Source organism: Malania oleifera, chromosome 8 (assembly GCF_029873635.1).
Source record: "Malania oleifera isolate guangnan ecotype guangnan chromosome 8, ASM2987363v1, whole genome shotgun sequence".
NCBI lineage: Eukaryota > Viridiplantae > Streptophyta > Magnoliopsida > Santalales > Ximeniaceae > Malania > Malania oleifera.
The window spans coordinates 38524548-38537755 of NC_080424.1; the positions used below are offsets into that span (position 1 = coordinate 38524548).

At 37.9% G+C, this 13208-nt stretch overlaps 1 protein-coding gene across 2 annotated transcripts in view; it reads right to left on the minus strand.

Annotated features, from left to right (window-relative positions):
* Positions 1-254: 254 nt before the first annotated feature.
* LOC131162002 (proline-rich receptor-like protein kinase PERK14) overlaps positions 255-13208 on the minus strand; it is a 29367-nt gene continuing 16413 nt past the window's right edge. The window contains exons 3-4 of one of the 2 annotated variants that reach the window (XR_009138666.1): positions 12217-12553; positions 255-636 (exon numbers count right to left, since the gene is read on the minus strand). Coding sequence is in view for 1 of the 2 variants with exons in the window: in XM_058118090.1 (XP_057974073.1) it covers positions 12272-12553 (282 nt within the window). In the remaining variant the exon portion in view is untranslated. Of the gene's footprint in view, positions 637-12048; positions 12554-13208 lie in introns of those variants that run through there. The other variant, XM_058118090.1, reaches the window with a different exon arrangement.

Sequence of the window (13208 nt, forward strand, 5' to 3'; positions counted from 1 at the left end):
CTTACAATTCTTATTTTTCAACACATCCATCTTCTTCTGATTCTATAGTTACAAAAATTACATGAAATAAATTCTCAAATGGAGTTTGAATGTTACTTCTGAAAATATGAGTCCAAAATCTCATGCCTTAGGTTCTTCTTTTTATCTACTCTTTACCATACATTTGTTAATCGATTCTTGCCCTTATGAGATTAATGAACACCTACATCCTAGCTTTCCAATATGTGTAGTTGGTTCCATCAAACAATGATGTTGAAAAACAATCTCTTGCGCCTTGAACCCGAAAATGGGACCCAGGGGTGAAATAGTAATCTAATATGTCCCTGTATTACACAAATCACCAAAGATACAGTACGATGAATGAGAGTCTGACCCCGTGGGGTTTCCAGGCACCCTATACACATTCATATGCAACCATATACACAACGAAAAATAAGTTTTTCTATACATACATAGTAACATACCAGAGTCTATACAAAGGAGTCAAACTCCACAAAATACCACACAACCTCGGGTGTCAGCCAAAACCACCAAAAGACCACCCAGTACAGTCCTAGTACTTACCCAAGTACCTCTCGTAGTACACTGACCGCTACGCTCCCACACCAGGACATTAGTTTCGATTACTCGACGGGCCTGAAAAATATGTACATATGGCAGAGGTGAGACAGCTCTCAATACGGCATATACAAATTATATCAGTGTGTGGCATTTGAGTGTTATCATGACAGCAAAAAATACACAGTTAAATGCAGTTCCAGTACTAGTTTCAAAACAGTGCATACATGCACACGCACACACACATGATCAACCCGGTGTCGTCACACCCTTCAGCCCGTAGTCGACCCGCAATACCCGGCGTCGGCCTGTAGCCGGCCTACGATACACGGAGTCCCCGGCACATGGTGAACCACATGCTCCCATGGCATCGTACCGGTACAAATTGGTGTATCCACATCCTTCGGTGATCAGCCGACAAGGCTCACGCCCTCAGATATAGAGCCGGACACTCTTGCCAAACATGGCCAGCGATTTCATATGCTTTCGGATATAAAGCTGGACACTCTCAGTACCTAGAACAACTTAGAACCCAGTTCCAATTACATTCCACCAAAACACAACCATGCATGCTCATATAACCAGATAACCACACCCATTTGGTAATCCAAAAATCATGATTTTCCAAACATATACAGTTTAAATAAAGTCAAGGCACGGTCATCCCTATTATACAGTATAAATCACCATATACCTACGGCTTCCAACAAAACTCAGGATGTAACCCAATACCCCTTTTTTCCCAAAACTGTAACATGGAAAACCTATAATTTTACCAGTCAAATGCCCCCAAATGAGTAATCACAACGCACACAGGACCATGAACCACAGTTTTACCGAGTCCGATTTCAAAAATAACTAACATAAACTGAATCCCCTTACTTTTCCCCAAAGACAAATCCCGAACTCCAAGGTCCCTAAACAGAAAAACAAGTTCCAAAACCTACACACCACAATACAGAATATGCTCAAAACCCTATTCTCTACACAACCACTGAATCAGAATTGAAAACCGAACCTTACCTCGATTTCGAGCCAAAACCCGAAAAGGCCTGAAATGAAGATCCAATCCATAGAACTTGTAGAGAATCCTACCACGATCCTCTTGGTAACCTCGGATCAACAATTCCCGCAACCGACAGCACAGAAATCTAGAGAGAAGGAGAGTACGTTGAGTTTCTAGAGAGATAGAGAGAGAATTTGAATTTTCTTAGTTGAGAAGTGATGAAAATATCTATTTATAATACCTTTGACTCAGCTATGCTCGTCAACGAATGGCGTCCTCATCGACAAGCCCATGTAGACACCTCGTCGACGAAGCGGTGACCTCGTCGACAAACCTGAGATTCCCAGTTTCTCGAAACCTCTCGGCTTCTCTTCGTCGACGAGCACCTAGAATTCGTCGTCGAGAACTGCAAAGCCTTTGTTGATGAACTCTGGCTTCGTCGATGAAACCTGGTTAAATTCCAATTTTACCCTTCTCTTAATTAATTAATTTCCTATATCACGGTTCAGGTTCTTATAACCTCCCCTCCTTACAAAAATTTCATCCTCGAAATTTGCTATCTCTCATTTATAAACTCAAACACAAACATGCAACTTTAAAACGAAACTGACAACTACTACAACGTAGCCCCATCACAATATATACATACCCTCACTTATGGCGGAGGAACACTATGGTTACAAACATAAATTGTCTTAGGAGTTCACAAATACACACACTCCCCAAGACCAACCACCCATTCGAATACAAAGTAGGGTAATGTACATAACTCAGAACAACTATGGATAATTCCGGTGTATTTCTGCTTTCAATTCCCAAGAAGCTTCCTCAACCTCGTGATTCCGCCACAATACCTTCACCAAAGATATGTCCTTGGTACGTAGCTTCTGAACTTTATGGTCCAAAATCTGAACAGGTATCTCCTCGTACGCTAAAGTATCCCCAATCTCCATATTCTTGTAACTAATAACAAGTGAAGGATCCAACACGTACCTCCTCAACACGGATACGTGAAACACATCGTGGACCTTTGAGAGTGCTGGGGGTAGTGCAATCATGTAGGTTACCGGACCCACTCACTTAAGAACCTCGAATGGTCCGATGCAGTTCGGGCTCAACTTGCCATTTTCCCCAAATCTCATCACCCCTTTCATTGGAGCGATCCTAAAAAATACCTCACCCCCTCACCTCAAACTCCAACTCACGGCGGCGAACATTTGCGTAGCTCTTCTGCTGATTTTGAGCCGATTTAATCCTTTCTCGGATCAAACCTACCTTCTCAGATGTCTGCTGCACAAGTTCAGGTCCTAACACTTGACGTTCACCAACCTCACTCCAATACAGAGAAGATCAACACCTACAACCATTCAGAGCCTCGAACGGTACCATCCTGATACTAGCTTGGAAGCTGTTGTTATAAGTGAACTCTACTAGTGACATAAATTGTATTTAGCTACCGCTGAAATCTAACACACAAGCCTGCAACATATCCTCCAAGATTTGTATCGTCCTCTCCGATTGTCCATCAGTCTAGGGGTGGAATGCTGTACTGAAAGTAAGCTTCGTCCCCAATGCTTCTTGCAAACTCGTTTAGAATTGAGAAGTAAACCTCGAGTCTCGATTTGATACAATGGACATCGGTACTCCGTGCATTCTAACTATATCATGCATATACATGTCTGCTAGCGTACTCAAAGGGTAGTTAACCTTCATCGGTAAGAAGTGAACAGATTTTGTCAACCCATCCACGATCACCCAAATAGCATTTTGCCCGTGAAGTGCTGGCGGCAATCCGGTCACAAAGTCCATGAAAATATGCTCCCATTTCCACACCGAAATAGCTAAGGGCTGTAACGGTCCTACCGGCTTCTGATGTCAGCTTTCACCTGCTGACACATCAGACAATGCTCCACGAACTGAACAATCTGCCTCTTTATACCACTCCACTAGACGAATCCGATACATCTTCGTACTACCCGGATGTACTATATACAACGAACGATGCGCCTCCTCCAAAATCATCCTTTAGATCTCATCGTCATTTGGAACACATAGCCTAGTCCCAAATTTCAACACACCTCCCTCAAAGATGTTAAAGTCCGCAGCCAACGCCTGCTGCACTTTCTTTACAATCTCAGCTAACTTGGCATTACTAGCTGGCGCGACTTTTATACGCTCAAACAAAGTAGGCTGGACCACCAAACTGGTAAGAAAAGCCTGATGATCACCATGCACTAACTCTATACTTGAGCTCTCCAGATCCTGTCTAATGTGATGTTAAGCTACAACTGCAGATACTACCACGTGATCCGACTTCCGACTCAACGCATCGGCTATCACATTAGCTTTTCCTAGGTAATAACTGATGGTGCAATCGTAGTCCTTAATCAACTCAAACCACCGTCTCTGCCTCATATTCAACTCATTTTGCATGAAAAAGTACCTAAGACTTTTGTGATCATTGAAAATCTCACATTGCACACCATACAAATAGTGTCGCCAGATCTTCAGTGCATATACAACAACAGCTAATTCCAAATCATACATAAGGTAATTCTTCTCATAATCCTTCAGTTGCCGAGAAGCATAAGCTATTACCTTATCCTAGTGCATAAGCACGTAACCAAAACCTTTCAAAGACGCGTCGCTATAAATCACAAATCTGCCATCCCCCGAAGGAATGGTCAAAAACGGAGTAGTAACCAGCCGGTGCTTTAACTCCTGAAAATACTGCTCGAGTTCGATTTCAAAAATAACTGATATAAATTGAATCCTCTTACCTTTTCCTAAATGACAAATCCTGAATTCCAAGGCCCCTAAATAGTGAACTGAGTTCCAAAACCTACACACCACAATACAAAATATGCTCACAACCCTATTCTCTACACAACCACTGAATCAGAACTGAAAACTGAGCCTTACCTCAATTTCGAGTCAAAACTCGAAAACGCCCAAAACAAAGATCTGATCCGTAGAACCTGTAGAGAATCCAGCCACGATCCTCGTGGTAACCTTGGATCAATGATTCTCGTAACCGATAGCACAGAAATCTAGAGAGAGGGAGAGTACGTTGAGTTTCTAGAGAGATAGAGAGAGAATTTGAGTTTTCTTAGCTGAGAACTAATGAAAAAATATATTTATAGTATCTTTGACTCAACTGTCCTCGTCGACGAATGACATTCTCATCGACGAAGCGATGACCTCATCGACGAGCCTGAAATTCCCAGTTTCTCGAAACCTCTCGGCTTCTCCTCGTCGACGAGCACCTGAAATTCGTTGCCGAGAACTACAAAACCTTCGTCGACGAACTCTGGCTTCATCGACGAAACCTACTTAAATTCCAATTTTACCTTTCTCTTAATTAATTAATTCCCTATATCAGAGTTTGGGTTCTTACATTTTGGACCTCGTATGCTCGAATTGTAAGCTAAGTGCTTAAAATGAACTAAATTTACTAAGTTTGTTTGTATTTTAACTTTATTTCTAAGTGGGGGAAAAGCTTATGGGAATGAGTTTTTGGGCACCGTCAACTCCAGCACGTCCATCTCAATGTGACGAATGTGACGGGACTTATCTCCTTTGATTTGGATCTCGTATGCCCGAATTGGATACCTGAGTGCTTAAAATGAACTAAGGTTACTATATTTCATATTCTAACTTTACTTCTAAGTGGGAAAAAGGCTCTTGGGGGGAGTTTTTGGGCACCGTCAGCTCCAACACGTCTAACTCAATGTGGCAGACGTGTCGGGACTAACCCTAGTCAGTTTGGACCTCGTATGCCCAAATTGGACACTTAGGTGCTTAAAATGAACTGAATTTACTAAGTTTGTCTCTAAGCGTATAATTTTCAATCGGGGAGGAGTTTTTGGGGTCTGTCAGATCCGGCATGTCCAGGCCAATGTGACGGATATGTCAGGACTGACCACACTCGATTTGGATCTCATATGTTTGAAATGGATACCTGAGTGCTTAAAATGAACTAAGTATACTAAGTTTGTTTGTATTCTAACTTTACTTCTAAGTGAGAAAAAGCTCCCAGAGAGGAGTTTTTGGTCACCGTCAACTTTGGCACGTCCATCTCAATGTGATGGATGTGTCAGGACTGATCCCCCTTGGTTTGGATCTCGTATGCTAGAATAGGACACTTGAGTGCTTAAAACAAACTAAGGTTACTATGTTTCATATTCTAACTTTACTTCTAAGTGAGGAAAAAACTCTTAGAGATGAGTTTTTGGGCACCATCAGCTCTGACACAGCCAAGTCAATGTGACAGATGTGTCAGTATTGACCCCAGTCAGTTTCGAGACCTCGTATGCTCGAATTGGACACTTAAGTGCTTAAAATGAACTAAGTTTACTAAGTTTGCCTCTAAGCATATAATTTTCAATTGGGGCGGAGTTTCTGGGATTCGTCAGATCTGACACGTCCAGGTCAATGTGACGAACGTGTCAGAACTGACCACACTCGGTTTGGACCTCTTATGCATGATTTGGACACCTGGGTGCTTTAATTGAACTAAATTTATTATGTTTGTATTCTAACTTTTCTTCTAAGTGTAAAAAAAGCTTCTAGAGAGAAGTTATTGGGCACCGTTAACTCTGGCGCATCCATATCAATGTGACGAACGTGCTAAGACTGATCCCACTTGGTTTGGATCTCATATGCTTGAATTAGACACCTGAGTGCTTAAAATGAACTAAGGTTACTATGTTTCATATTTTAACTTTGCTTCTAAGTGGGGAAAAAGCTCTCAGGGAGGAGTTTTTTAGCATTGTCAGCTCCGGCATGTGCAGGTCAATGTGACGGACGTGTCAGGACTGAACCCAATCAGTTTGGACCTTGCATGCCCAAATTGGACACTTGGATGCTTAAAATGAAATAAGTTTACCTCAAAATGTATAATTTTCAATCAGGGAGGAGTTTTTGGGATCTGTCAGCTTCAACACGTCCACGTCAATGTGACGGATGTGTTGGGACTGACCACACTCAGCTTGCAAAAATGAGACACAAAGCTTTATAACATGTATAGGAATATTGAACTTCTTGAATATATAGATAATTATATAATATCTAGTTACATAGACCCAAGTGTGGAGGATCAACTAGTCGAGAAGGTATTCAAGCTTGGACTAAATTTTATAGCAAGATTTGCTAGGAAGATCATTGTGTGTGTTATGAACCAAAAATGCATGTACTAATTTTATAAAAGTATCGACAAAAATAATGACATTGAACATTACCATAATATAGGTATAGATAACACATTCACAAGAACTTTTGGGACAGACGGGTTCAAGATTTTTTTCTCTTCCAATGCAAGCCTCTTGTGCATTCACTTTTGATGATTTGCAAACTCCACGAAAAATCCCTTAGCTACTTAGCTATCATATATTCTACAATTCCTAACTGATAGAACTTTAATTCTTTGCCAATTATAGCATTTGGGCTCTATAATTCCTACTGCAAGATGAGAATCATAAAATCAATTATGCAATTCCACAACAGAGCTCCAATAGTAGCACAAAATCTCATTTTTATAGTTAATGATATTTCCTAAAAATAAAATAAAAAAAATGAAAGAAATTGCTAGGGACTTCTCTTTCAGGTTTCCAATTAATGGTTTAAACACTTCATGCCTTGGTATCTTTTTAGTTGCTACCCATGACTTGTAGAAAATGAACAAAATAATGAAAACTAACTGACAAGGAAAATATAAGTTCTAATGAAAGCAATTACTCCAAATCCAATATAATCCGATATAGAAATAGAGAAAAAAAGCGGACACTGTACAATCAACAATAATAATGCATTTGTAGATACCTTCCTATTGAAGATGTTATAATGTAATTTGGATTCTCCAAAAATTTTCATAATTTCTCCAGGTTCTCTTTAGAATCCAACAAGATGGTTCCCCTCATGTATGTCTCTGAAGACAAGCTTGGGAAAATGCAAACTTGTGTTGATATGGTAGTCTGCTTATGTAGGAATTCAACAACTATTCTTGGGGACAAGTTTTCTACAAATTGTCAATTAACACAAAATGGTCATAGCCAATGTTTCTATTCATAAGTGAAGTTTCCCCTCCCATATCTAAATCTTACTCTATATATTGAATCACGCTTGAATTGTTCTTGACAATTCAAGAATGGTTGAAATACAAACATATCTTTCAAAAATATTTTAGCATGCAGTATAGCATATTCATTTTAGTGCATGGTTTATGGACTTTGGATTATTTTGGGAAAATTCTAACAAAATTTAGGTAACATGCTGCCTGTATATAGAAAATTTTCCCATAAGGACATGCTCCAAAAACCTAGTTATTTACAACAAATAATTCACATTAAGTATGCAACAACCTAAAAATGTCTACCAGCATGCAATACACAAGTCACTACATTAACCATGTAGATGACATTCAATTCAATTAGCATGCACTCCTATTATCACCTATTAACATGCATTTCACAATACTGCATCAACCATGCAGTTGACGTTCCATACAAATATACAATCCAGGATATTTAAGCAATTCAGTATAATCCAATATAGTTCATGTCAAAATATAAACTATCCATCAAAGAGATATAATTATTTAATTTCAGCAAATTAAAAATTCAAGGGAATCGGTATTCCTTAAGAGTAGAAATTCAAACTGATTTAAAAAAAAATTGAATAAAAATTCTCTAGCAATCACCAATACCATAATTGGGTCTAAAAATAAATTCAAATCCAAATACCCTAGACTTGAAGACCTAGGACCCACGTCAACTTTATCAATGGATCCATTGACCGTGGACCCATTTGCCTTGTACTAGCCCAAGCCAGACCTATTTACAAGATTGAATCATTCTCATATTAAGTCCTATTGAGCTCGGCCTAATTAACTAGCCTTAATTTAACTTAACTTAGCAAAAACCCAATTCCTAATAAGTTTAGGCTCCCAACCAACCAAGCCCAACTGAATTTAAGACCCAAGACCCATTTTAATTTACCTATATCAGGCTCAATTGGGTTTTGAGTTAGTTCAACCCAAACATAAACTAACAATTAAAATCCATACCTTAAGGCCCAATTAGGCTCAATTAGCCCCTCACTCACTCACTCAGTCACTCACTCACATACTCATGTATGGGGTTATTTGTAATGTGTGAGCCAAGCCTATCTTCATTCACTATTCATTCACCTCATGGGCATCTCCTTTAAACTCTTGTTGGAAGCAATCAAAACCACCGTTCCTTTTATGTTGGTTTCTCTCCCTAACCCTTTCTCTCTTAAGTCTCTCTTCAATTTCTCTTAATTTTTTTTTCTCTCTCTCTACTACCTAGTGCATCTGCCCAAACTTCTTTTTGCGCTTAGTCCTATAGCAACCATGTGTGTAATTTCAACTCCTTTTCGTACTACCCAAACCTAAGAAAACTAGGAGAAGAAAAACAATAAAGAGAATCCAATCTAGAGCATTAAGATAATTTTAAAACTCAAAATGATTATTTTCAAGAGAGCAACAAAACATTCAAAAACAAAACAAAACAATTCTAACCAACAATAATAGGCAACCCACAAACATGTTTTTTCTTAAATAAAATTTATTGCATCCTATATACATAAAAAAAAAAAAAAATCTATCTTTAAATCTAGAACAATGATCAATTAATAGCTTCATTGTATTAATGAAGCCTCTATGGTATCTCACAAACACGCACGCACACATAGTCACACACATTGAGACCCACGCACCACGCACGCACACATGGACAACTCACGGTTTGCAGAAGAAGAAGAAGAAGAAGAAGACGTAGAGCCACACATACATAGCCAAAAAGCTTTCGCAAACTTCGGCGAGCAATGGTTGCGGGAGGAGCTTTGGCGAACAACGACGGTGGGAGGAGCTTTGGCGAACAACGGCAACGGAAGGAGCTTCAGCGAGCTTTGGCAAGGAATGCAGGGAGGGAAAGGAGAGGAGGAAAATGATCGAGGGGCTCGCACAATTGGGTCAAATTGGGATATTAACCAGACTATTAGTGACGGTTTTAAAACCATCACTAAAACTCATAAAAACCATCAGTAATAGTTTGTTATTAGTGATGGTTTAAGAGAACCATCACTAATAGTTTGTCATTTAAAATTAAATATATTGTACTAATTAGGGGTGAGCATATAATTTAGGGAAACCCGAATTCACCAAATTAAGCGACCGATTTCAATTAATTTGATTTAGTCAATAAATAGGGTCGATTTGATTCGGTTACAATTTTACCAATTTTTTGGTTCATTGGTTTTCAGCTCGGTTAATATAAATTTTTAATTCGATTACCCGAATTAATAATTAATTACAAACTTAAATATAAATTTAAGCTACTCTCGCGTGTTTTGATAATTCCATATTTAGTCACTAATTTATATTTTATTAATTTTATTAATGAAATTAATAGATGGGTTGCTTAATTAATTAAGATGAATGATTAGTGACAGTTCTAAAAACTGTCACTAATATAATAGTGACGTTCTTTCTTCTTGGACAGTATAAGCCGTAGCAATAGTTCCTATCTAGCCACTGCTACAAAGATAGTCTCATATTACTGACACATTTGGATTGTAATCATCTTCACGAGCAACCCACCCATGCATGAACCGACATGGCTACTACAAAATCTCATTACGGCTTAACTGCGGCCGATACCGACCTCAAATTCCTCCACTTAGACGACTCCTGGTAATCTGTACGTACGCCTGGTTCACTATCAATGACAGCTCCTCCATTTTTTTCATTCACTATGTTAAAAACAATCTCAGTCCATGGCCAAACATATAAATCTTTCCTTCAAATTTGAAAGAAGATGTTTCTATTAGGAAAAATGACAAAGGATCTTCAGGACTTGATTCATTGAAGAAGCTAAAAATGAGTAATGCTTCTGTGAAACCTTTGCATGCACATTAACACTACTATCGCGATGTCTCGGAGCGCGTGTGTCTTGGGGTCGGTGAAATAAAAATTGTGGTTTAAATTTTTGGTAAAAACAGGAATGAAGTCGCCACTAATCTTTTAGTGTGGTTAGAACACTTGATTACTACCCAATTAAAGGTAGAATCGGTCTGCATTACCAAAGCTGGGATTAGGAGTTCGGTTACATGAGGGGAAGGTACGAGCACCCCCTACGCGCTCGTTCTTACGAACGGTACCTAATTAATTATGAAATTATCTCAAAGTAAATTTTAAAAAAATCTTTAAAACTACTCCCTTTTAGTAAATTTTTGAAATACACATAAAAATAATATATATATTCTCTCAGAACTAAGGTACGTGAAGCTTGAAAGCCCCTACCCCTTTTGAAATCATAGGGAAGAAAATCAAGAAAATACTTTACAAAATACACTCCCAAATTTTGGAAATTTTATAAGATTTTTCTAAATATGAAAATACTAGTTTGGGAGGTTTTTGTAACTCAAATGGTGTCAAAAAATGATTTACAAGTCTCAAAATATTTTTCTTGATTATTTTCTATTTTTCTGTTTTTTTAAATATTTTTCCACACTTTGTTGAATTTTGAAATAGCAAAAAGACAAGTAAAGAAAACAATGAAAGTCAAGTCATAAATATTTTTAGAATTTTCTCCTAATTTTCTATTTTTTATGATTTTCTGTATTTTACCGAAATTTAAAATAGCTAATAAAGAAAATAATATACTACTAATACTATAAATCATAATACGTAAATATTATATATCATAATAGTCAAAATCTCAATGATAAAACCCCAAGTATTAACAATCAATCTAACCCTATTGATATGTTATAGTATGGAAATAATTGAACTCAATAAATTATATATAATATATAAACATGTAAAGAAAAAGAAAGAAATTATGGAAATAATTCAAGTCACAAATCTAATATGAAATATACATAATCTCTAGAGAAACCAATATGCCATAAAATGGGAGACTTAAAAATAAATAGGTAAATAAATTGAATTCTACCTAATAATATAGAAGCCTAAAAGTTAATATACATCATATGGAAACCCTTAAAATCACTATGGAATCGCTAAAATTAGCACACAAATTATAGGTAAGTAATTGAATCCTAAACATGGAAACCAATCAAAAACCCTATACATAATCTATATGAAAACAATATAAACCCTACAAGTACACAAAAATACTATGAAGTGATCAAAATCCTAATAAATGTGAACATGACGTAATCTAGATCCTAAGTATGTACGATATCACAGCGATAATAATACAGGAAAAAGAAATTAAATAGAGACTAAAAGACTAAATAATAACAACGCAACCTAAATAATTTAACAATAAATACAAAACTAGAAATAATATAACTACAAAATACACGCATACATATAACAATGATAAAGACATTGAACAAGGTAACAATGACAAATAATAATTATTAAAACTGAATGTACAACACTGTTGATTATGAACGATAAACAATATTAAAAACTTTTATACATACCAGTAATAATAAAAGAAAACTCTAGTGATATACGATAATAAAAATTTCGTATAATAAATACCTTGAATACATGCCAATAAAAAAAATTTTAACAATCCTACCCGACGTCAAATATTACTCACATATATAAAAGAATACACATTATCATATTTAAATATTAAACATATAATTCTTACCTCCACAATAAAAAATCTGTGTGCTAACAGAGCTGGGTCGCCTAAGCTCTGATGACTAAGATAGAGACGGAAAGGGAGATGGGCACAACGGTGAACGGCGGGGTGGCGACGGTGACGGCGAGGAAAATGGACGACAGCGACAGTGGAAAAGAGGCTGCTGCGATGGTGGAGAGAACTCTTCTGGCGTTGCTGTTGTGGCCGTGGGAGGTGGAGAGCTGCTTCGTGAGGGTGGAGGCTGTAGAAAACTGTGATGGTGAGGGAGAGCCTGAGAGTCCAAGTGAGATGTCGACGGGAGAACGGGTGGTTTGCCGGAGGGACTGCTGTCCGTGAGTGATGCCTGCAAATGAGGGAGGCTAGGTGAGTGGGGCTGCAGAGGAATGGTGGCGGCGGTTGCTATTACTGTTGCAGAGGTGTGGCCAGAATGGTGTCAAAATGGTGTCGTGGTCGTGGGAGGCTGGGTGGTGGCTGGATGGTTGTGGAGGAGAATGGAATTGAGGTTGGGGCTGGCTTGCTAGGGAGAGGAGAGTGAAGGAGAGCAAGCTTAGGTTTTTTTTTTTGAATGCTCCGCCCCCGGTTATGTCGTTGAAGATGAGAGTTGTGCTTTTTTATAGAAGGGGGAGGGGGAGCAGAGGAACCCTAGGGTTTCCGCCCCCTTGCTTCTTATCTTTTTATTTTTATTTTTATTGTTTTTTTTTTTTTGTGGTAATAATAATAATAATAATAATTTTGTTGTATTTTGTCCGAACAAAAATATGGTGTCTACAACTACAAAGTATGTCTTAAAGAAACTAAAAAAATCTTTCGCTCGCAGATGATGAAAGTGGGACTTCCTAATTAGGGGAAAAACTATATAATATGATGTGTAAGGGCTCTGTGCGCAAGAAACCTAGGACATGCTCTTGTCGTTGTATTTTATCTTCAACTCCATCCAGATTCTCATTTGCGATGTTAAGTTTTGCATACTAGACAATATCAACAACTCTTTTTAATTA